Source organism: Haliotis asinina, chromosome 9 (assembly GCF_037392515.1).
Source record: "Haliotis asinina isolate JCU_RB_2024 chromosome 9, JCU_Hal_asi_v2, whole genome shotgun sequence".
Classification (NCBI taxonomy): Eukaryota; Metazoa; Mollusca; class Gastropoda; order Lepetellida; family Haliotidae; genus Haliotis; species Haliotis asinina.
The window spans coordinates 52,900,270-52,925,552 of NC_090288.1; the positions used below are offsets into that span (position 1 = coordinate 52,900,270).

At 42.3% G+C, this 25,283-nt stretch overlaps 2 protein-coding genes across 2 annotated transcripts in view; both read left to right on the plus strand.

The window, feature by feature from the left end:
- Positions 1-25,283, plus strand: part of LOC137297079 (fibulin-1-like) — a 565,492-nt gene that overhangs the window by 365,393 nt on the left and 174,816 nt on the right. The window lies entirely within an intron of this gene.
- LOC137297319 (protocadherin Fat 4-like) overlaps positions 5,545-25,283 on the plus strand; it is a 29,194-nt gene continuing 9,455 nt past the window's right edge. The window contains exons 1-20 of the mRNA XM_067829330.1: positions 5,545-5,632; positions 11,294-11,455; positions 12,234-12,468; positions 12,677-12,870; positions 13,879-14,121; positions 14,931-15,166; positions 15,503-15,686; positions 16,067-16,608; positions 16,721-16,817; positions 16,966-17,213; positions 17,649-17,772; positions 18,763-19,011; positions 19,932-20,077; positions 20,185-20,281; positions 20,434-20,565; positions 20,958-21,713; positions 22,135-22,450; positions 22,633-22,748; positions 22,858-24,903; positions 25,012-25,134. Of these exons, the coding sequence (XP_067685431.1) occupies positions 5,545-5,632; positions 11,294-11,455; positions 12,234-12,468; positions 12,677-12,870; positions 13,879-14,121; positions 14,931-15,166; positions 15,503-15,686; positions 16,067-16,608; positions 16,721-16,817; positions 16,966-17,213; positions 17,649-17,772; positions 18,763-19,011; positions 19,932-20,077; positions 20,185-20,281; positions 20,434-20,565; positions 20,958-21,713; positions 22,135-22,450; positions 22,633-22,748; positions 22,858-24,903; positions 25,012-25,134 (6,334 nt within the window). The remainder of the gene's footprint in view (positions 5,633-11,293; positions 11,456-12,233; positions 12,469-12,676; positions 12,871-13,878; positions 14,122-14,930; positions 15,167-15,502; positions 15,687-16,066; positions 16,609-16,720; positions 16,818-16,965; positions 17,214-17,648; positions 17,773-18,762; positions 19,012-19,931; positions 20,078-20,184; positions 20,282-20,433; positions 20,566-20,957; positions 21,714-22,134; positions 22,451-22,632; positions 22,749-22,857; positions 24,904-25,011; positions 25,135-25,283) is intronic.

The window sequence follows — 25,283 nt, forward strand, 5'->3', positions numbered from 1 at the left end:
GTCTGAAAATTTGTAATCCTCAGCGTTAAATGTCAACACAACAACCGTCTTCACAATATGATGAGGTAAACACCACGGCACTTAAAAGTCACATTCCATATTCAGGGATCAGAGCATAATACCGAAACCGATCCTTTGCCGTACTAAAGTGCGTCTGTAATCTGGTCAAACCTCTCAGTGCCAAATGTAAGAATACTGTGGGGGTATTCTCTGTGTGTACATACACGTGTACATCAGAGCATTATCATAAACATGCATCGGGTCATTACTGAGGGCTGTCTCTAAGCGTTCATTGAAACATGTCGAGGAGTGTTTGGGCCCATATTTACGCATTGCCCTTAACAACATAAAGCAGAAAGGGATCTGTACAACTGAATTAGGATCAGGTTTCAAGGAGGGAGTTACAGGTAGAGAAACAGTGGAGGGCAAGTCGAGAGGAGACTTGGGGAATGGGAGGGGGTGGGAGGGGGGGGGGGGGGAGAGAACAAAAACGAGGAGGTTAAGGATGAAGTTATAGAGAGCGCGGTAGATGGATTGTCTTGAGAGACAGGAAGATGAGAGAGAGAGAGAGAGAGAGAGAGAGAGAGAGGAGATTGAGAAGGGGGAAGGGCCTCAGACAGAGAGAGTGAGGAGAGAGAAAAGCGGATGAGAGAGGAAGAGAAGGGAGAGAAAGTGGGAAGAAAGGAGAGAGTGAGAAAGTGATAGATGAGAGATTAAGAGAGTGAGGGTAAAGAGGAGTGAGAGGGGGAGAAATTGCGTCGACATAGTAAGAGGGAGGAGCGGAGAGCGAGGGGTGAAGGAGAGAGGGGGGGATAAAGGGAGATAGATAGATAGATAATTAGAATGATAGACAGCATACGTTAAGTTAGTATACCAATACCTTTACAAGCTAAACCAATCACCACTGGGTTTCCTGGGATACCTGCTGGTAAACATACGTTAGTAGTTAACTGAACGTATATGTTACTCTTTTACAACAATATTTCCCTTACGACCTTTGTCACCACAAGGCACCCACTAATTATTAAGGATATTAAAATGAATTACCTACTTCCCTCAGCACATTCATACTGCTCTAGAGTCTGCCCGGGGGAGATACACGACACGCATTTAACACAGTTTCACGAACACTTTCATTATTCAGAGTATGAAGTTACAGTCAGGGCGTGTGTCTCCCTAGGACTGATACCAGTAAAATAGCAAATGTCGTGCAGAACTTTTATAAATCAAAACCATTCTCTAAGGAATGCTAGCACATTTGACTACGATGTAACCATTTCAGTGCTTTGCCTGTTTTAAATAAATAATAATAATATTAGTGGGTATTTGTAACTGCGCCTGTATCCGTGCTTTCGATGCTCGCTCAAGGCGCTCCAAAGAAAGGTGAAATGTATATTTAACATATATATTACGCTACTAACATTTAGAATTAAAAAAGGAAGAAAGATCTAATAGAAGGCTATGGAGAAGTAATGGGTTTTTAGAAGGGACTTGAAAGAGTTCAGTGATTCGGCACATTTGATGTCAGCAGGCAGTGAATTCGAAATCAATAAACCATGAAACTTTGCAGAAAACATGGGAGAGTCCAGCCTGCTGCCTGCTGGCGCTGACGACCCAAGCGTAGTCCCAACAACCATTACTACCATTTCCAAATTCCATTGCGTTTCGTTATAAATAATATTCGACCTAGAGACACCAGCAACCTGTGTATCTAATCAAAAAGTATCAAAATTATGTGATAATTATAATACTTATCTACATTGTGAAACGGAATGAGATACTTTTTTACCCGTGTTCAGTCAGATATACTGTACAATGCCCACCTAGTTGAAAACACAACATATAACATATACTACATGGCACATAAGTAAGGAATTTATATAATAAATTAATTCGAAATGACTGAGTATCTATATGTTTCCCTATAGCTGTAGACATAAATGGTTTCATGATGGGCTAAGGGTTACAATTACCAAATTTTTGGCAATAACAAATCTTCCGTAAACAGATATCAAACACAACAAAGTTGTTTACTTTATACCCAAAGAAGGTATTACTATCATCATGGTACTTGTATAACCTTCAATAACATTGATACAACGTATCCAAGTTGGCTCTAAAGAGCTATGTTTAATATCGCCATACCCCGAGGTCATTTCAGATAATACACTGCGGGGGACTACGCATGACTGTCGAAATCATAAGGAGCTGCTTTCACACTGTTTATGGGAATAAGATCAGCACCCACCTTCTAGAACCACAAAGGCACTGATCATTCACCCTTTGACACTAAATCTTATTCCCATGAGGAGACATGTTAGCTAGTTCTTAAAAGACACACGATATTGTGTGGTTGTTATTACATGGGAGTCAAGCGAGTAGCGGTCGCGATTTAACTTCATTACTTCGAATGTAAGGGTCATACTGAGAGATTAAATCATTGAGTGTTGCGCTATGAAACATCCAACACCGCACTCGGAAAGAGTCGAATGATGGTAGATGTATATGACATTGAATGAACTTAATCCCATGCTTATTGCGTTTGACTGTGCGGTGAAATAGTGGCGGTAGGGGTGTATTGGTTCTCTTTAACCCTCAATAGCAAATACAGCGCGACCTCATTAAACCTGATCCTGATTCAGAACTGCAGAGCAACCGGGACTAGAATACCTGGTTATTTTAATGTTTTAGTCTAGCGGTTAAAGCGTCCGCTTGTCACGCCGAAGACCTGGTTCGATACACAGAATACTCCCAGTAACGCCCCACTCAATTATACTCCAGTTATATGCAGTCAACGAAATAGCCACAGACTCGCTAGCATGTGACTGGTAAAAATCCAGTCGGGCCAGAAAATCTTCAGTCACAGGTCCGACTGGCCAGTGAATTTTCATTTTGTAGAATAAATCACTCTCTCTGACTTGTTAAGTTACAATAGAGCTTCAAATCATGCAAGTTTATGGTTTGGTGAAAAACGTTTACGAGGGTTGGGTGAAAAGTTCTAAGCCTCACTGTGAAAAAAAGTTACAAAGTCCACGTTTGTAATTTATTTTTCTACATAGTCCCCTTCCAAGTTCACACACTTTTGCCAGCGATGCTGCAAGGCCCGAATCCCGGTCAGGAAGAAATCTTCTTCAGCTACCCTAAAAAAATCAATCACAGCGGAAATGACGTCATCATTACTTGCAAAATGGCGACCGACGAGTTCCTTTTTCATTTTGGGGAACAGGTGGCAGTCAGAAGGAGCCAAATCAGGTGAATAAGGAGGATGGTCAATGAGTTCAAAGCCACAATCGCGGATTGTTGACATGGCCACCTCCGATTTGTGAACAGGCGCATTGTCTTGGTGGAAGAGGACACCTTTAGCGATCATCCCTCGTCGTTTGGCTTTGATTGCTTCTCGCAACTGGTTCAGTAGATCAGCATAGTATCTGCCGTTGATAGTTTGGCCTTTTTCAAGATAATCAATGAGCAGAATACCCCTGGAATCCCAAAAGACTGATGCCATCACCTTTCCAGCTGAAGGAACAGACTTGGCTTTCTTCGGAGCTGGTGAATCAGGATGTTTCCACTGTTTTCACTGTAGTTTTGTTTCTGGTTGAAAGTGATGCAACCAGGTCTCATCCATGGTTACAAATCGTGCCACAGAATCATCGGGATGTGCTTCAAAACGACGCAAATTGTCAAGGGACGTCTGGAACCTGACACGTTTCTGTTCTGCTGTCAAGAGCTTTGGCACCCATCTTGCAGAAACTTTAGTCATTCCTAATTCGTTGGTGATAATATGCTCAACCCTCTCGTGAGAGATGCCCACTACACTAGCAATATGTCGAGTAGTCAATCCTTGATCAGCCATCAACATATCGAGCACTCGCGTGATGTTTTCTGGAGTGGTTGCTGTTGAAGGCCTTCCTGAGCGTGGGTCATCATCAAGGCTTTGTCTGCCACGCTTAAATTCTGCAGCCCACTTCTTTACTGTGGAAAATGAAGGAGCATCATCCCCTAGAATGGAGACCATGTCAGCATGTATCTGTGTTGGGGACATCCCTTTCTTTTGCAAGTACTTGATGACTGCCATGTATTCAGTTTTGTCCATTTCTGATGATTTCAGAGGGTAGGTTTACCAAAAGAGCTGTAGTTGAGATAAAACTATTAGTACGTTTGTAGTTCTTGTGTCTATGATTCACTAAATGATTGTCCTCATTGGTGGCAAACACCTGTCTCTACCTGGTGGGAAAAAAAACCACTCAGGCTGAGAACTTTTCAGCCAACCCTCGTATCATATTAGCAGCTTAATGATGAAACCCGTGTCTACATTCAACTTTCGGGGTAGTGAATTATTCTTGGACATAGCTAGCCCGACTGGCAAGCAAAATGACGCTGGCCGGTACATACACGACTCTGAAACTGGTGGTTGATGTTATGAGCGGCATCATGGAGGTGAGATGCATTGCAGTTACAGTCCATTAATGAACATAGCGCCGCGCCGTCAGCTGACAATGTGTCACATTAGCGGACTGTTACTAAGGTACTACATGTATTCATCTTATACAGCATGTCACCTCGAACATGTGATTCACATACATTTGAGTTGGCACAGTGACTATGCGCTTAAATGTTTTGTTACGGGATCAATCCTACATTAGTCCTAACCCCACCGTTGAAGATCCGAGTTAGGCCGTCACCAACCCGTGCTTGTCGGGAGAGGCGACAAACTTGATCGGGTGGCCAGGCTTGCTGACTTGGTTGACGCATGTCATCGGTTCCCAATAGCGTAGATCGATGCTCATGCTGTTGATCCCTGTATTGTCCGATCCAGAGGTGGTTGTTTACAAATCACACCCATATAGCTGGACTATTGGTGAGCGCGGTGGTAAACAACAAACAAATACATGTAACGCACTTTGTCGTAAGACGCCAATAAATCAGCCGAGTGGTCAGCTCGGTGGCTTTCTTGATTGATGAAGATCCCCGCCCTTCATTGTTTCTTTTCATACAGTGGACAGGTTCATATGAAAGAGTTCCAAAATGATCAACCAACCCTTGCCGAGCCCACTGTTGCGACTGTCTGAGATCAATTCAGTGTTCAATCACTGACGCTGCTGAGTTGAAAGCTACCTGAAAAATACCCGCCTTACACACCCGCATTATTTACAACGGCGCCACAACGGCAGATGGCATGAAAAGCCGTAGCTCTCGGACGTACAGATTAAACTGAGAAGGGGAAATCTTCTATTCCAAGACCATAAGTCCGTAAATCACTGAGAATCCTCTTCACACAGACTAGGTAAATACCATCAGGCTGTTTATGTAGACCCCTCCACAGGGGGTGTTTATTAAAGTTTAGAACCACATTCTGTTTGAATGCTTAAAACAGAATATTTGTGAATCACAAATGTCATGACACGGTCTAGCAAGATATTTTGACATTGGGCACACTTTTACTTTAATGTCAACGTGAGGCGTTCAGTTGCCATCCGTCGTGTAATGTAGAGATATTTCCATGTGTCACCTAAGTTCGTGGATTTCAGGTTGCGTTCTCCCACCATGGCAGGCCTCGACGGTGGAGGACCTGGGACCGTGGTGTTGGTGTTGCTACTGTTGCTGTGCCAACTTACCTACGCATTTGTAGCAGGTAGGTGTGACAATGGAGTCTGTTATTATTTCGTGACTTGGGATACTTATTGAAGTAACAACCAAACAATGTTTGATTGTCACCAGAGATATGGTGTTTTATGTTCATATACGTGTATTAACACTATTTAGAACCAGTAAACGTGTCGCAATGTCTTACCTGTATAACAATAAGAAAGTCCAAGCTGGCATTGTGTAGCTGAGGGTTCGTTGCACGTTTGAAGCTAATGTTTAGAAATTTTTTACGATGGTAATATTATATCAAAGTAGTGTAATATATTATCAACAATGCACAAATGGAGGTGTAGACCCAGGGTCAGTGGTAGATGACAAAATAGAATTGATTCGATTCTAGTGTTAGGATGCAAATATAACAGTCATGTTTTGGAGTTTAGATTGCAGCGTTTTGGCTTAGGAAGCCTGAAAATGTTCATAAACGTTTGTATTTTTATTTTTTCGATCCAATTTTCTGGTGAATGTTTTCATTAACCCGGAAAATCACAGTCTTCAATTTAATACTTGAATAGTTCTACCCGTGCCACACCCGATATGTTTCCTTCTAGTCACACTTTGTGGCATAAATAATTACACAACCGCATGATCCCAAGTATACGTAGTGGTACATTTAGTTCCACACTGGTATCTCAATACGAACGTAAATATGACCAACCTATTTCTTATGATCACTCACGCAGCGCTGACACCGACCTGTTTGAGTGGATAATATGGATTACGCCGTGTCTAGCAATGTTCCAGTAACATCGCCGCGGAAGACACCATCCAAGACACGAGTCTAGGAATATGTCAGTCCCACTGCGTCCCATCTCAACACATTAGTCACATATCAGTCCCAATGCGTCCCATTTCAACACATTAGTTATATGTCAGTCCCAATGCGTCCCATCTCAACACATTAGTTATATGTCAGTCCCACTGCGTCCCATCTCAACACATTAGTCATATGTCAGTCCCAATGCGTCCCATCTCAACACATTAGTCATATGTCAGTCCCAATGCGTCCCATCTCAACATATTAGTCATATGTCAGTCCCAATGCGTCCCATCTCCACACAATAGTGATCACGCATTTCAATGTAGTGCTGAATTATTTTTTAATAACATTATGCGGTAATGAACATTACACAGTCTGGTTACTTGTATTGACAAATAGCTCTTAATTTGCTAAAGATTATTTCTATTATTATTATTGTGCTCCTAAACTGTATACATATACAATAATTTAACAGGGCTCAGTGTGGGGAACATTTTGGACGTTCTTAGTGGCGAAAGACCTTTGATGTTTACAAATTATGTCGCATGTGGCTCAAATTCCTCGATCGTGTTTTGTATTCAATGGTGAGATTACGAACGATGATATAAAACTACGCCCCGATACATATTCACCTCTGTATTACAACGCGATGATATGTTCACCCGAATTTCAAGGGTTATTGTTTATGCATTAGTATTTAACCTCCAGACAAGCGGAGTGGCGATGTCAGGTCATAGTTATCGGCACAATGCTGTTAATCACATCAGATAATGATTTTGTGTCCCGTGCTGATATTACTTATGATGGTATTTGAAGATCCACTTTGGGCATATGACTCAACTTGTCTCCGAATTCCGGCACCAATGAAAATTGATTTAGATCCGGAGTTCGAGAAAGAAGAGTGCCCAGATAAGATCAAAGTTGAATGATGTTTTATAATAAAATTACGTTGCTTTTGGCAGACATGTGGAGCTTACAAAATTCTACTTTTCAAGATAATATGGACATAACATTTATTATAGTTCATTGTCCAATGATTTGTAGCATATTTCCCTGGCCCTGGGGTTTTATCATTGTCTCAGACACAACTTTACATTCCACAATACGCTGATAGACAATGGTATACCAGAAGTTCTGTTGTTTGTGATTGTTTTGCGACGCGTTTCACAGCAATAGTCCAGCTGGCCTGTAAATAGTCGAGTCTGGACCAAGTGTTTAAAAGCATGAAAATCGATCTACACAATTGGGAACAGATGACATGTGTCAGCCAAGTCAGCGAGTTTCACCACCTGATGCTGCTAGTCGCCTCAGATGACATGTGTCAGCCAAGTCAGCGAGTTTCACCACCTGATCCCGCTAGTTGCCTCAGATGACATGTGTCAGCCAAGTCAGTGAGTTTCACCACCCGATACCGCTAGTCGCCTCAGATGACATGTGTCAGCCAAGTCAGCGAGTTTCACCACCTGATCCCGCTAGTCGCCTCAGATGACATGTGTCAGCCAAGTCAGTGAGTTTCACCACCTGATCCCGCTAGTCGCCTCAGATGACACGTGTCAGCCAAGTCAGCGAGTTTCACCACCTGATCCCGCTAGTCGCCTCAGATGACACGTGTCAGCCAAGTCAGTGAGTTTCACCACCTGATCCCGCTAGTCGCCTCAGATGACATGTGTCAGCCAAGTCAGCGAGTTTCACCACCTGATCCCGCTAGTCGCCTCAGATGACATGTGTCAGCCAAGTCAGAGAGTTTCACCACCTGATCCCGCTAGTCGCCTCAGATGACATGTGTCAGCCAAGTCAGCAAGTTTCATCACCTGATCCCGCTAGTCGCCTCAGATGACACGTGTCAGCCAAGTCAGTGAGTTTCACCACCTGATCCCGCTAGTCGCCTCAGATGTTATGTGTCAGCCAAGTCAGTGAGTTTCACCACCTGATCCCGCTAGTCGCCTCAGATGACATGTGTCAGCCAAGTCAGTGAGTTTCACCACCTGATCCCGCTAGTTGCCTCAGATGACATGTGTCAGCCAAGTCAGCGAGTTTCACCACCTGATCCCGCTAGTCGCCTCAGATGACACGTGTCAGCCAAGTCAGTGAGTTTCACCACCTGATCCCGCTAGTCGCCTCAGATGATATGTGTCAGCCAAGTCAGTGAGTTTCACCACCTGATCCCGCTAGTCGCCTCTTACGACAAACATGACAAGACCGGTCTTACCCGAATCTTCAGGATGGAAAGTGGCTTTTAGCAAAACTCAGGTATCAGTATATCAGTGAAACGTCTTTATGTGTAAAGAAGGTTTCTTACAACAAATTGGCAAAGTAGAATTTTTTATCTTAATCAGGTCATTAATTTTAAATTAGATTTTAAGTGAAAAGAGTAAGTATTTTGACAAAAATATATTTTTGTGATCGAGCTTGGTCTGCCTGTCTACCAAGATGGCGGTGATATAGCGTGCTGAAGTATTTATGATGGAGAGATACCCATATCTTCTGGATGAGTCTATGCAAACAGTGCAGTAACCAACACTATCACTGTCTCTGTACTCATGATTCATTGACCTTATCCTTTAATGACCCTGGACTGACTTTTACACCGGCTTTATCTCTGTGAATTACAGCCCAACCATCCAGGGTTACGCGGTGAACGCGACACTGACGTTACCCGACATTGACGTAAAAGTGTTCTCTTCTACGTTGCCGGCTATTATCCTCTAGCTTAATTGTGTATCAGTTTATCCACCCACTTCAGCGTTGCTAGGCAATGCATGTAAATCCTATCCTATTCACGTGTATAATCCGGAGGTAGGAAATGTAGGGAGTCACAAAGGGGAGGTTTTTACTCCCTTGGAAAGAGACTATGTTCCGATTGTTGTGTGGGCAAGAACGACATTGTGCGTGTTCGGCGTCATATCGGGACGTTTTGTGCAGCTTTGGTATAATTAGACACAACATCAACTCTTAAAGGAGAGGAGATAAATTAAGTCTTTGTACTTGGAGGTTATTTGATATTAATATCGATACGATATATGACACAGGTCATACGTGATTTTCAATATAGTTTCCATGAGCAATACGCCCTGTTGAAAGTGGTATTATACCTGTTAATGAAGATCAATAAGAGTAGAAAAACAAATTTTGTGTGCATAATCTACTAAATTTAAGACATGGTATACACTATGATAAGATTATTAATTTGGGCAGTTGCACTAAGGGAGTTCACATGTACCGGATTGTATTGTAATAATTGCAGGTATTGTTTGCAAAGATGGTATCGAGTATATATTTGTGAGAATAATTGTACGCTAATAATTGGTGTTTATGCCGAACAGGTAACATTTTGATTGTCCTTTAAGAGCATTATTGTCCCATTTTTTCATGCCATGCCAGTGTTATTTTAATCCTGCTATCGGGGAAATGAATAACCCGATCTTGTAATTCCGACGCACAATGCGAGTCTTTTGATGTAGTGTTATATTGACGTGTGGGCCATTTAGAACCCAGTAATTACCATGCAAGTAAAGGCAGAACAGACATTGGATATACTGTACAGCGAATTTATCTCGAAATAACGTTCACATCGAATAGTTTCACTTCCACACATTTATTAAAACATGGCCATGTCGAATCATTGTTAATTGTTAATTTCGAATGTATGTTAAAACCGTTATAGAATACATATATTACTTCAGAGGTAGTTGTGTCACATATAAAAATGTTGGCATTGAATGCTGAAAAATATTACTTGCATGCAACTTTTGTCATCTCGAAGAATACATTACACCGAAACCGTTTCCCGACGTCCATAAACATTTCTTGTTGATAGTACAATTCATATCTGAAATATCCAAAGCGACTTTCCTATGTACATGCAGACAGACAATCTTTATATCAGTCTCGGGGACCTGCATGTCGTTTTTGCATTATCTTTGATATTTAAGATATTTCAGATAAACATTTACAAAACTAAGAAAAAAAACCCCTCAAATTATTATTCTGAAATTTCAAGTTCTTAGTTTGAAAATATAAGTGATAACACAATTATCCCGATGTAATCATCCAGTTATGAAGGTAATAATTTAGTTACATGAAAATACGTTTTGAAACTTCAAGATACTGTGCAGAAAATTCTGTATGAACTGACTTCAGCAGTAGATACCGTCTCTAACGTTATTCTTTCAGCTGACGATGTTTGAAGATAGAAACTTGAAATTGGGTTAGATAGCAGCTTGGATCTTCAAGATTATATCTTGAATTATGAAGATAATGCCTTGAAATTTCAGAATAAGAACTTGAATTGCTCAAAGATGGAAATGGCCAATATGTGGACCCCTGGTTTGATCTATTATTTTGAACTAATACAGCTGAACATAGACTAATGTTAGCTGGGTATATATGATTTTGATAGTCATGAAGAAACCCATGTAACTTGAAAAGGAGCCCTAATGAAAGGGGAAATTGAGAAATACTAAACCTGAGGAAATTTAGACTTGCTACTTTGCGAGCTCTAGCATCGGATGGCTGGACAGAAGGGAAATAATGTGGCTCAGGGACTGTGAGACAGACTAAACTGATCTGTTCTTTACAGACCAAATTGAACGGTATGACTGGTTTTATGATGTATCAATGGCTGTTTCCACAGTACACCAACACAATGATACAATAGGGTGCAAGGGTATGGATATATTACGTCGTTATGTATTGCATGAGTCTCACTGTTGCTTGACGGGCCACATGCGGAAATATGGCCAAGAACCTTTCCTGCATGCATGTCTGCCCTGAATTACTCTCTCACAACCTGTTGAGTGTGTACTGACCTGACCTCGACAGTGCTGCGTATACATGCATAGGGGTGGTCCACATTAGCGCGTCCTGTTGTGTCCTCGTCCGACTGTAAAGGCTGGGTCATCATCATCATCATCATCATCATCATCATCATCATCATCATCTTCTTCTTCTTCTTCTTCTGCTACTGCTGCTGCTGCTGCTGCTGCTGCTGCTACTACTACTACTACTACTACCGACCCTTGAAGATCCGGCGTAGAATAGATCCCACAAAAGGCAACTATGTTTGTTGGAAAGGGCGACTAACGGGATCGGGTGGTCAGGCTCGCTTACTTGGTAGACACATGTAATTGCTTCTCAGTTGAGGAGATCGATGCTCATACTGATGATCACTGGATTATCTGATCCAGACACGATTATTTACAGACCACCGCCATGTAGCTGAAATATTGCTGAGTGCGGCATAAGCCTAAACTCACTCACTCATAACTACTACTACCACTACTAGTACTACTATTATTATTACTACTACTACTGCTGCTACTACTACTACTACCACTACTAGTTACCACTGCTACCGCTACTACCACTACTACTGCTACTAGCACTACATCTGCTATAACTTCTACTGCTGCTACTGCTATTACTACTAGTTCTACTACCTCTACTACTACTGCCACTACCACTACTACTACCTCTGCTACTACTACTACTGCTGCCACTACTACTACTACTACTACTACCTCTACTACTACTACTACTACTACCACCACCACTACCACTCCTACTATCACTGCTGCTGCTGCTACTATTTCCACTACCATTGTCACTACTACTGGGATATCAAAAGAATCAGCTGAAACGGAGATTCGGTTGATTGGCTGTTACTCGTAATTTTCATTTCGTGGATATGCAACTGAGATGATTATGGTTCATTTCATCGGTGACAGAGAGTCTGACTGGACTGATGCAGATGTAAGGTGAGGATCTGGTACGTTCAGGTTCAGATCACGTGTATATAATCTACATGCCAATCTTGTATTGTCCAACACAGGTGCCGCCCCAACATTTGACAACATAGCAACTGATGGCAGTACTCGCGTCAGTATTGCTGAAAACACCGGAACAGGGGCCTCAGTATTCGGCATCCAAGCAACTGACCCGGATGGAGATCCCATGACCTTTTCACTGACCACTGCGTCAGTGCCCTTTACACTAGTGGGCCAACAGCTGCAAGTAGGCGGGACCTTGGATTATGAAGCAAGAACCTTTTATCTACTGAATGTGACGTAAGTTCAGATGGGCTTCTTTACATGTGTAAAGCCCATTTCTAGTGCTAGTTGGTTTTAAGGCCTGACGCTATGTATCTGCCACTTCATTGATATATATATATATATATATATACGTATCAATGTATAACTGAACCATAAACAGTGAATGATTGTGTATGTTTCGCTATTGCTGCTTTGCAACCATTCATAAACTTCCGTTCTTCAGAGTAAGTGACGGAACAGCGACAACCACAGGAGTCATCAACGTGGACGTTACCGATGTCAACGACAACCTGCCAGTGATTAGCGGAGTCACGTCCATCGCCATAGACGAGGAAGAAACCGTTGGAACTGTAGTGCCCTTCACGTATACTGTCGCTGATAATGACACCGGGGACACGCTGTCATACCAACTGACAGGTTGTGGTCCTGGCTTGTTGGGGTTGGGGTGGGGGATAGTGGCTAAAGTGTTGGCTTGTCACGGCTGTGACCACGATAAGGTGCTGAGAAAAACAGTGGCATACAAACTATATATGCACTCACGAGCACGCACGCACGCACGCACGCACACGCACAATCTCGCATTTTGCTCGCTTCATACCAATGTCAACACATTAACCATGATGTTACACTTACTTAAATATGACCCGGTTTAGAATTGGATTTCAGCGAAACATACTTGTTGTAAGAGGCGATGTTCCGTTGGACGACGTAGTTAATACATGCCTGAACAGCACAAGTTGATGCTCATGCTATTGATCACTGGGGTGTGTGGTCGAGACGCGATTATTTACTGCTCGCCGCCATGTAGCTGGAATAATTCTGAAAATGGTTTTAAAGAACAAAATTAACAATTATTTAAATCGTAAAATATGTGTATGTGTTTTAAATCTAAGAAAAAATTTTTTTCTCGTCTCGTTCAGTTTTGTTCTCAGGTAAACCCCCAAACACATATGAATAAGCTATTGTTTACATGAATGCATGATCTAAAAAATCGTTAACTTCACTCCCGGGATATTTCAATGCTTGCCGCTAGAGACGACTTCATGCATCCCGTTCGAATCAGCGTGCAGCATTAGTTTATCACAATCAGCAATAGTCCAACTATATCAAGGCAAGCTATAGATTATCAAGTTTCGACCAGTCATTCCAGCGACTGACAGCATGAGCAGCAATTGAGCGCGATGATATGCATCAACCAAAGCAACCGAAATCCTCTTAAGAGCATGGGTTCTTGACCATCAATTCTAACCCGAGTCACAAACGATTAGTGTTATATAACAGAATCAATTTAAATTAAACATAAATGTGAGGAAATTATTATGAATATTCTAACTTATCCCAAAAGGATGAATCGATAGACATATTTTCGCACATTGATGTTCACGTAGGATGAAAGCATTGTATGACATGCATGAAACGCCGCAGGTGTCCACGCGACCTACTTCACAATCGAGAGCGCCTCTGGTACTATAAAGACCTCACAGAAGTTAGACAGAGATGCTTCGGGTGCAATCAAAATTTTTGACCAGCTGACCTTGACGGTGACCGACGGTGCTGGTCAGTCCACTACAGCCTCATTGAATGTGACGCTGAACGACATCAACGACAACACCCCCAAATGCACACCGTCTGCATTCTTCGCCGATGTAACGGAGAACTCTCCCGTCGGTGAGTATAACGAGTATTTCAGTTTAACGTTTGGCCGGTATCTTCAAGTACAGGTGTTCAGCAACACCCGTCTCTCTCGTATGAGGCAAAAGGAAACATCTAAATAGTCAGGCTCGCTGCCTTGCTTGATGCTTGTCGTCGTACCCCAGCTGCCTAGATCAATGTTCATGATTTTGATCTCTGGATGTTGTGGTCCAAACGCGATTAATCTTCGCCGAAGTTTTAGAGAACCCTCCCGTTGGTGAATAACCAACCATTTCAGAATCACTTCAATATGTACCATAAAATGCAGCATTTACATTAACTCCTGAAACATAATAGTTGAGCAACTAGCGAGAAGTAGACGTTGCATACTACAAGTGTTTTATGACACCATTGATTTCGGCTATTAACATGCTGATTTACATTGCCGATTGCCGTGCTCAAAACTCATAGCTGATGGTATGTTCTGGAATCGTTTGTTACTGACATCACCACAGACTCAGACCCCAAAGTTTTAAGACGTGCCTGAATGTAATTACTTTTCGTTACTTTGTGTATATCAAATTCATTATCGATGACCTGTGTATATCTAGCGGGGCTCCGTGTATATAGTAACTCCTTGGTACCTAGTAAAATGATTGTTTTCAATCTATAACTGCATTGTATTGTGAATGTTTTAATTCTCTTTTGTAGACACATTTGTTTTCAGTGTATGACTTAATTTAGTAACCGAATTGTTACACTCATAGAAGTCGTTGACTAATTATCACTGACTATATTTCTTGAGATGGAGCACATATACTATTATGACTTATCTGATGTGACAGACACTACCGTCGTTGCCTTGACATGTACCGACGACGATGCCTCCCCGAACAGTGATATGACAGTGACCATCGCCAGTGGTGATGATGCCACACAAAAGTTCAAGGTCACCGCCATGAACATTCTGACGACGGCAACAGTGACGGACTTCGAAACCACGACGTCGTACACCCTTGTCGTCAACATCGCCGACGGTGGAGCAACGCCGAACGTAGCCACTGCTACAGTTGTTGTTTCTGTAAGAAAAATATTGGAAATATTTGAACGTGTTTAAACAAAAATAACACTTTACATTACTGGATGAACATTAGTTCTAATTGGTAGATAGCCGCCGATGTTCGAAAGTACATTTTACTACGTCATGGATCCGTTAAGATGATAATTACCGGTCTTAACCAAGCCATGTTTTCCTTATGAGGCAAGAAACGGAATCGGCTGGTCAAGCTATGCACGCTTCTTTGATGCATGTCTTCGTATTCCAGTCGCTTACATCGATACTCATCACTGTATTGTCTGGTGAATACCAAGTTCTTTACTGTTTGGGTAATATGACATTGCTCATCACATGCAACAGGTTCTACCTGAGAATGAAGGCACACCGGCTTGGGGAACGTTCGTGCCTGCATACGTATCAGGAACACCTTACCCCGTGTTAGAGAATGCTAACGTTGGTACGTCTGTTGTTACCATAGCAGCAACAGATTCAGATGCTGGGAATGATGGTACAATCACGTACACGCTGGTGACAACAACTGGAGGTATGGAAACTGTTTGTAACTCATACCCTCTACTTCATTTCCATCCATCAATTGTTCTTTGACGGTAAGTGTATTGTGACAGCATCCTTTGAAGATGGGTGACACGACGTCTTTCGGCATTACTATAAAACACACAAACAATAATACACCATCTTTACGTGATTCAAACATATGCTGCGATGAACTAATGAGAAATTGTGTCAACACTTTGACAACATCACCGCCCTTCCTCATTTGGCATATGTAGTTTGCTTTATGAATGTACAATTAGATGAATCTAATATGTAATGATTAAATCATCCTCTCTTCCAAAGTTACTTGACAGACATTATGTGATCTATTTTTCTGATGAAAAGATGATGCTATGTTTATATCTGCAGCTGGTGTAGGTACTGTCAGTGGGATTTTCCATTTGGATTCCGTATCTGGGAAAATCTCAACAACTGCGTCTCTCGACCGTGAATCGGTCGCATCTTATGATGTGACAGTGAGGGCATCTGACGGAGGTACTCCTGCTAAGACAGTAGACCGAACATTCACAATCTCAGTAGCAGATTACAACGACAATGCACCCGTCTTTACATCAGCGCCATATTCCAACTCACCTCTGGAAACTGCAGCGACAGCTGGAGCAACAATAGTTTCAGTAGCGGCAACAGATGCTGATGCAACGTCAACCCTGACATATGCGATAGAGAGTGGGGACACTACTAGATTCCAGTTTAATTCATCTCGTCTTGAACTGAAGACAGCAATCAACCTTGATAGTCCGGACAATGATCCTGACTACTATGTCCTCAGGATCATTGTGACGGATGGTGGTACACCGGAGCTGACGGGAACAACGTCGGTGACTGTATCCGTTGTGGCAGTCAATGACCACGATCCTACATTTGCTGCCGGATTCCCTTCAACTGTCTCGGTACGTTGTGTTATTTTAGATGTGGCACTGTGGTCAATATATTGTCACCTCGTTAATTTAATCTTAATCTGCTATTGTGCTATGGTTGATTGTGGACTGATTGTTATTTCAGTTTGCAGAGAACACAGCAGTAGGGACAGTGATTGAAACTATAACTGCCACAGATCTCGATGCTGGCAGCGATGGACAGGTCACATATTCTATCACAAGTAAGGAGAAGCACTTGCTTTTCAAGAATCTATATCATCGCGGTCCTTTCAAGAATAATGTCGTGATTGCAGGTATTCTTTGACGTTAGTTGTATTTTTGCCATTGGATACCAGTGACGTCAATTACTTCAGCTCACATGTATTTCAGATGGCAATACGAACACTGACTTCAGCATCGATCCAACACTTGGTACGATCACACTCCAGAAACCTTTGGATTTTGAGACGACCCCTTCCTACACGCTTCAAGTGACTGCAAGTGATGGCGGAGGCACTGTGAGATCGGCAATAACAACAGTGACAGTCACGGTTACCAACATCAATGACAACTTACCATCCTGTGCTTCATATGCAGTGTACGTGACTGTGCTTGAAAGCAGCAGTGTCAATGACGTGGTAAGTACGTGTGAGTTTTGTATCACCGTAGACTTACACATGAGTATACAGCAATAAGGATCGTTTCCTCAAAAGAACGAATATGACTAGATGTTTCGTAGCCGGATGTCCCGTACGAAAATGTCCAAAGAAGAAGACCCTTAAACGTGAAACCGGTATAGTCCCTGTCATGAACTAAAATCTTGAACCAGTGCAATGGCACAATGTGTCTCAATACAGATACCAAGAGGCAGCATTATGATGATATTGATGACACCATATTTCAAAAGAGACCTGCACACCCTGCTCTACCAAAGCACCTGCTACACAATATTTATTAACAAGTCTCTGTTCAAGACAGAAGCCGTAATCCACTTCCCATCCTTACCATTTCGGGCTAGTCCATTGTCAGTATAGTGTGCTATGTTGTACCATGTTCACTTGGGTTGTATTCAGGTGTCCACACTGACGTGTACAGATGCAGATGCGAGTGACGCCCTATCGTATACAATCACATCAGGGAACAGTGATGGCAAATTCGCACTCAATTCTAGCAGTGGAGCTATAACACTGGCCTCAAGTAAGATGAAATTGTGTTCTCAGTGGTTCTTTTATTAAACATGAAACTTCAATGGGTTCTTGTACATGTAAATGTTAAGGGTGTGTAACAGAGATGCCTTTTGTGTCGTTACAAAATATACCCGAAAATTCACACTTAGGAAATGAAATATATTGAACGTGGATAGTTCAAGGTATTTAATATGGGAGAATACCACTATGACCAGGTTTAACCTGGGGCACCTGCCGATTTGTACTGTCCTGGGCCAAGAGAGCTGCAGGAAGCAGGTCTCTTATGGAAACAGTGCGGGGTGCAGGGAAACGTGACCAGAATTTCATTTATCTTGCCACCAACATTTGTGCAGAAGTTCTGGTGATTACCAAAACGCACATTATTAGTCCTTGGGAGAAACACAGATCTCATCGCAAGCCGTACAACTGTTCAACGTGAACTTGCAACTTTCATGCGCTAGGGTGGTATGTTTTTACTATGGCTGTTGCATGTGTGATTCAATGCAGTTAACTGACAACTCACAGCATCAGGAAACCTGAGAGAGTGTGCATTTAAACAGGCACAAAATCCGATCGCCTCAGGTCAGGAAGTTCATGTTTTGATTCCACATACCTAGGACAATTCACTTCCGCTAAATTGTCGTAATGGTTGCTCGACCGCAACATCAGCCATTGTTTAGGGGCCGCGTAAGTGCCAGACCTCATCTAAACAGAACGCGTAAACAAGCTCCAATATAGACTGTCTAGTCCCCGTGAAATAGGAAAGTGACCCCATCGTGCTGTTGCTGACTGTGCAGGGCGCACGAACCGCACACTGATGTCTTATCCTGTTTTAATGAGCAATACGGCTAGAGGCTAGAGGTATCCACTGGCAACACACTTTGTTCTATGTCTGGGATATAAAGCAACATTATAACGTTTCATTTCTTGGTGTAGAACATGTCCACACTGGTAGTAATAATGTACAGCCTGTTGGCGTAAACTGTTATAAATGTTTCAGCTGTGGACTACGATTCAGCCACGACGTCGTACACTCTGCAGATCCATGTCAGTGACGGAACCAACTCCAGGACTGTCACTGTTTACGTAGATGTTGGTGCTGTAAATGAAGCCACGCCTACATTTGCAACACCATTCCCTACAGTGTCTGTCACTGAGAGTGACCCTCCTGGCACCACAGTCCACACCTACACTGCTGCTGATTCCGACTACACACCCCACGCTATCACAACCTATGCAATCAGCACCGGTGAGCAACTTCATTGATATGCCCAGTCATGTATTTTGCCCAACAATCAGAAATGGTAAATTTTGTTGATGTATGTATATTTCTTGTATAGAACTTTATACGTGCACAAACTATCAGTTAAGAGTACCCTGTAGCTAACACCCATTTATCATCAAAAACTGTGTTGTGTGATATGTCATATGATATCTCCTAGGGTTTTTACAATGTCCTGACAATGTCATAATGTCATGAACTGGATGACGTCATAATGCTATGACATCGCTGTACAGCAGGTCTAATGGTAGTTCAGTTTTGAGATAAACTAAAGAAGAACTGTTTTTGATGATAAACAGAATCTCCCTACGGCACTGATATCAATTATATCAGTACTTGTTGATAAAATTAAATATAGCCTCGGCAAGATTCGGATATTTGTAACGTTATCAACTCGTGTTGATATAACTGATATCAACAGACACTTGGGTGAGATTCTCTCTCTATAGTTTTCCAGGGGTGTTCCATACATGGCAAATGCTTGCAATTGTTTCCAATACTGACTGATCTGGAAGAACACAATGCTGATATGACACCATTGGCTTGACAAGGATTTTGTCAGTATATACAGTTAATGATGAACGTGACATAGTTGCAGCTGTATGACTCCATATACCCTAACACAGATTTCTACCGACATACCCATTGGCGGAAACATAAGGTTAAATAGTGTTATTTGTTAAATAGTGTCTCATTCACAAAAAAAATATGAAATAGATATACTGGACAAAACTAGTTAGAGATATTTGTAAATTTTGATAACATTTATTCATTGACACACCGATTAAATATCACTTATAAAATACCAATATATCCCTAGCTTATTTTGTCCAGTATAGATAAAACAAAAACGGTAAATAAACAATCGTGATTTCTGAAACATTCAGTGACCCAAGGAGGCTTGTCCCTGTTCAACATAGACCCCTCTTCAGCTGTCATCACCCTCGCCTCCAGTGTGGACTACGACGCTCTTCCTGTTGGCACCAAGTTCTATCTCCTCACCCTCACAACTACAGACGGGGGCGGACTTCAGGCAAGTGTCACATACGGATGTGCATGTATATCCCATAACAACTGACTGTGGTCATAGCGGGTTGTTGGGCCATTTGGTACATAATAATTCATTTGTTGTCTTTATAGGGGACTGGCACGGTAACAGTCAGCGTGACAAACGTCAATGACAACATTCCCTCCTGCGCTCAATCCAGCTGGTCACAGAATGTTGCAGAGAATGTCGGTAAGACTTTATACACTTGGAAGTGTCGTAAGCTACACCAGACCGTTATCTGTTGTCTATGGAATATGTTTTACCTTCCGGACGGTCGTATTTGTATTCGCCACTTGCTATTCTTCGTACCAATTAACGGATTCTTATTTGTTCTGTTACAGCTACATTCCCCACGACACTTATTGCAAGTTTGGGATGTTCAGATGTTGAAGATGGAACGTCACTGGTCTATACTCTTGTGCAGAGTCCAGGGTCTCACTTTGACGTAACAACTGGAACTGTTAGCATAACAAGTGAGTGAAATGTGATACGTTACAATGTTCATAGGTCAGCGCTTCACTTTCATATTTTAGCCTTAGGCAGTTGGGCATCTGAATGTGCAACACACATAAACCATTAAACATTTTTCTTTGTAGATTAGACATGATGGCATGTTTGGCCAGATTATTGCCATGTCTTTATGAATCACTATCAAATAGTGATACCATCATTCTTCCCAAAGAATTTACGAGCAGCAGAGAATGTAGAGCTTTACCAGTTCTTCTTGGTTTCTGTGACTATGGCTATGGTGCCAGTGTTTGTTCGTCCTTGATTTGGATCCACGTTTTAGACACAGCACGATCTGTATGTATCCTGCAAAATATAACACCTGAGTCATCATAATTCTCTAATGAAACAAATCTAACTACTTCAGGCGCTGTTGATTACGAGGCAAACACTGCCCATACTTTGACCATCACTGTCTCTGACACTGGTAGTCCTGTACAGTCAACGACCGTCACGGTAAACATCAACGTTATTAATGTGAACGATGGCCCACCAACATTTACAGGAACATTTTCTGCAACCATTGCTGAAAACAGTGCTATTGGGATCTCCGTTGCTGATGTTGTAGCCACAGATCCTGATGGGAATAATGCTTTTGGAAGCCCTGTATATTCTATTCAGGGCGGCGACCTCAGTAATCAGTTCACCATCAACTCAAACACTGGAAGAGTGACAACTATTGCTAAGTTGGACCGAGAAACAAAAGCTAGCTATGATCTGATCATCAAAGCCACAGAAAGTGGAGACACTGGAACCGCGACAGTTACACTTACTGTAACCATCACGGATGTAAACGACAATTCCCCATCTTGCTCTCAGAATTCCTTTGTTGTCACGGTCAGTGAAGCTGAGGTTGCCGGATTCGCTGTCAACACATTCACATGTACAGATGCTGACACCACCGGAACTGTAACATACACCTTATCAAGTGGAGATTCGACCAAGTTTGAAATGAGTTCAAATATTCTTCAGTTGAAGTCGCCACTTGACTTTGACTCTGGTGTGACAAAATATGATGTTGTTGTGACAGTATCTGACACCACAAATAGCGTATCTATCCCCGGAACCATTCATGTTGGAAACGTCAATGAGGCTCCGCCGGTATTTTCACCAGGTAAGTAGCCTTGCATATAACAAAACTCAGAGTTTGCACAGGAAGTTAAGACCTGTAAAAGCAAAATATTCAGCTAAAAACTACTCCTCGAGATAGATACAGTTGGAGGATTACACAGAACCTGAAGGATTGCAAAAGGATTGTTTACATATACATCTGGGAATTTTGATGAATACATTTGCCACATGTCGAAAAGCAAATGTTCTTCTCGCCTTTCTATACATCTGTTTTGTCCTCAAGCTCATGAGTTGTCATGTGTGAGCCGTAGTTTTGAAATATATTTTAAAATGTCATCTGTGATAGTTCAGTGTTCCTGTGATGGTTCCGGTTTAGCTTTCACAATATACATTGATAATTTCGCTTCCACTGTTACATCTAGTTGCTCTTCACCACACATATATTCTGACTTTGTTACTTTCAGTGATATATTCAGCAACTCACGGTGAGAATCTGGCTCTGGCCTCCACAATAGCACAGGTAACTGCAACAGATGCAGACTCCGCCTCCACTTCCGATGGACAAATCACGTATGCCTTTGTGACTTCGTACCCATTGTTTGCTCTCGACTCAACTTTAGGCATAATCACGCTTGTGTCATCATTGGACAGAGAGACGGCTGCAACTCACGACCTTCTGGTTACAGCAACAGACGGAACTACCACAGTAACTGCCACTGTCAGTTTGACTGTCACAGACGAAAATGACAACACGCCTGTGTTTGGTGCTGGATCATACAGGTACTGATAGACACCTTTCACTCTACAACACAAACTGATGACTCCCAGCAGATGCAGACCTATTGACTCCACTCACATTGCGTTGGTATCGAACCATTATCACAAATAGTGTTTTTAGTGTATCGTTGTAATTCAAGATAATAGAGATGTCTCCGTGATGTGTCTTCTTTTTTTCTCCACAGTGGCAGTGTGTCTGAGACCGATGCTGTTGGAGCAAGTGTAGTGGTCACCGTTGCTGCGACTGACTTAGATGACCCTGCAACAGGAGGAAATGGACAAGTAACATACTCGATAATCGGTATGTAAAATGCTAGCAGTATCAATACTAAGAGTGTGTGATTTTGATGTTCTCTTGAAGGGCTGTTTCTTTGTGTGACTTGTAAAACCCACCGCTCTCTTCCTTACAGGTGGAAATACGAACAGTGACTTTACAATCGGTGCTAGCAATGGCGAGATAAGAACAGCCAAGTTGTTAGACTATGAGACAGCTCAGTCACACACACTAACAGTGAAGGCAGTCGACAGAGCAGGTGATGCGCAATCCAAATCCGCCACAACAATCGTATCAATTACAGTCACTAATGTGAATGAACATGACCCAGTCTTTACTCCAACAACCATCATCAAATCAGTCCCAGAAAACACAGCTGTTGGAACACTCATCCATCAGATCCTCGCAACAGATGCCGACAGTGGCACAGATGGAGATCTTACGTACACCATGCCAACACATGCCACATTTGCCCTAGCGTCTGATGGTGCTCTTACACTCAAAGATAATCTTGACTTTGCAACTGCCAGTACCCACTCACTTACTGTGACGGCAACTGATGGTGGGTCACCACCTAGAAGTACAGACGTCACTGTGACAATCAACGTTCTTGACGACAACAATAACACACCAACATGCTCCCCAAGTTCAATGACTACCATCCAAAGAGAAGACTACACTGGCAACGTAGCTACTTTGACATGCACAGACCTGGATACAGGAGCAAGTGGTACACTTTCCTACATAATAGAATCTGTGAATGCTGTTGCTGGGAGTGGTTCGTTTTCTGTTGATGCGAGTGGTGTTGTTTCCACAACAGGTTTGGATTATGAAATAGCCACAGCACATTCTATCATTGTAAGAGTGGAGGATGGTGGAGTTCCTGCCAGAACCACATCAGGTACAGTCATTGTGTCAGTAACAGACGTTAATGAGGCTGCTCCAGTATTTCTTGGAACGCCATTCAACCCCTCTATGGCAGAATCAGAGGCAGTTGGATTTACAATACTTACAGTGACTGCAACTGATGCTGACACTGCAAATAGTATTACATATTCCCTGACAGACACAACCAACCTAATCATAGGATCTTCCACTGGAATAATAACTCTGAAGGTTCAACAAGACAGAGAAGTCACTCCAACTGTCACTGTTGATGTATGTGCAACAGATTCAGGAACAGTAGATGCTATTAAATCCACATGTGAAACTTTGACACTCACTATAACAGATGTCAACGACAACCTGCCAGTGTTTAACCCATCAACTTATGCAACAAATGTTGACGAGAATGCACCCACAGGGACGACTGTAGTTACAGTAACAGCAACAGATGCTGACGCTGCAGGTTTTGGAACTGTTACCTATTCTATACAAAGTGGCAACACTGGCAATGTTTTCAGCATTTCAGCAGGTGCGATCACAGTTACTGACAATACTGGCTTGAACTATGAGACGACCCAACTTTTCACTCTCACAGTGAGGGCAACCGATGGTGGGGGCAATTCAAGTGACGTCATAGTGTCCATATCTGTGAATCCTATCAATGAAAACTCTCCAACGTTCACCCCTGCTTCAAGCACCGAAGTTGTCCCTGAGAACAGTGTAGTGGGACACGTTGTTATTGACCTTGATGCCACGGATACTGATTCTGGACCAGATGGACAAGTAACCTACAGCATCATATCAGGATCTCTTGGGAAATTTGTAATTGATCCATCGACTGGCGTTGTGACTGTGAGTGACGTACTTGATGCTGAATCTGTATCATCATACACTCTTACAATCCAGGCAACAGATGCTGGTACTAATCCATCATCCCTGAGTGGTACTTACATACTAACTGTGTCAGTGACTGATGTGAATGATGTAACACCATCTTGCACTCAGTCATACTACGCAACTACCATATCAGAATCAACAGGACCACCAACATCGGTTCAACAAATTGTCTGTTCTGACTCAGATATAAACGCACCGAACAATGTCCTCAGCTATGCCAAAATTGCAGGGGATCCAGGTAACCTGTTTGATGTGGATGCTTCTACAGGACTGGTGTCAGTTGCTGCAGCAGCATCCTTTGATAGGGAGACGACTGCATCATATCTTCTGAATGTTACTGTTACTGATAGTGGAGCCACAGCACTTTCTACCGTCATCCATGTTTTTGTCAGCATCACAGGTATGTCATTTTACCTACTATAACTGCATTGAAAATGGGATTAGATCGTTTTGCTCATCGCTGGGACAGTGTATACTCATTATTTTTTGTTATTTTATCTATTTATAGACGAGAATGACAACACACCTGCGTTTAGCCAGAACCCGTACACGCCCAGCGTTGCTGAAGATGGTAGTCCTGGAACAACTGTTGTGACAGTAGCAGCAACAGACCCAGATGCTGGATCAAATGGTAGTCGACAATGTTATAGTGTAAAGGATTATATCTGCAGGAGAACTGTGAAAATATAGGGTAGAAATGCTCTTCAGTAACTCATGCATGTCGTAAGAGGCGACTAACGGGATTCGGTGGTCAGGAATCAATGACTCTTTGACACATGT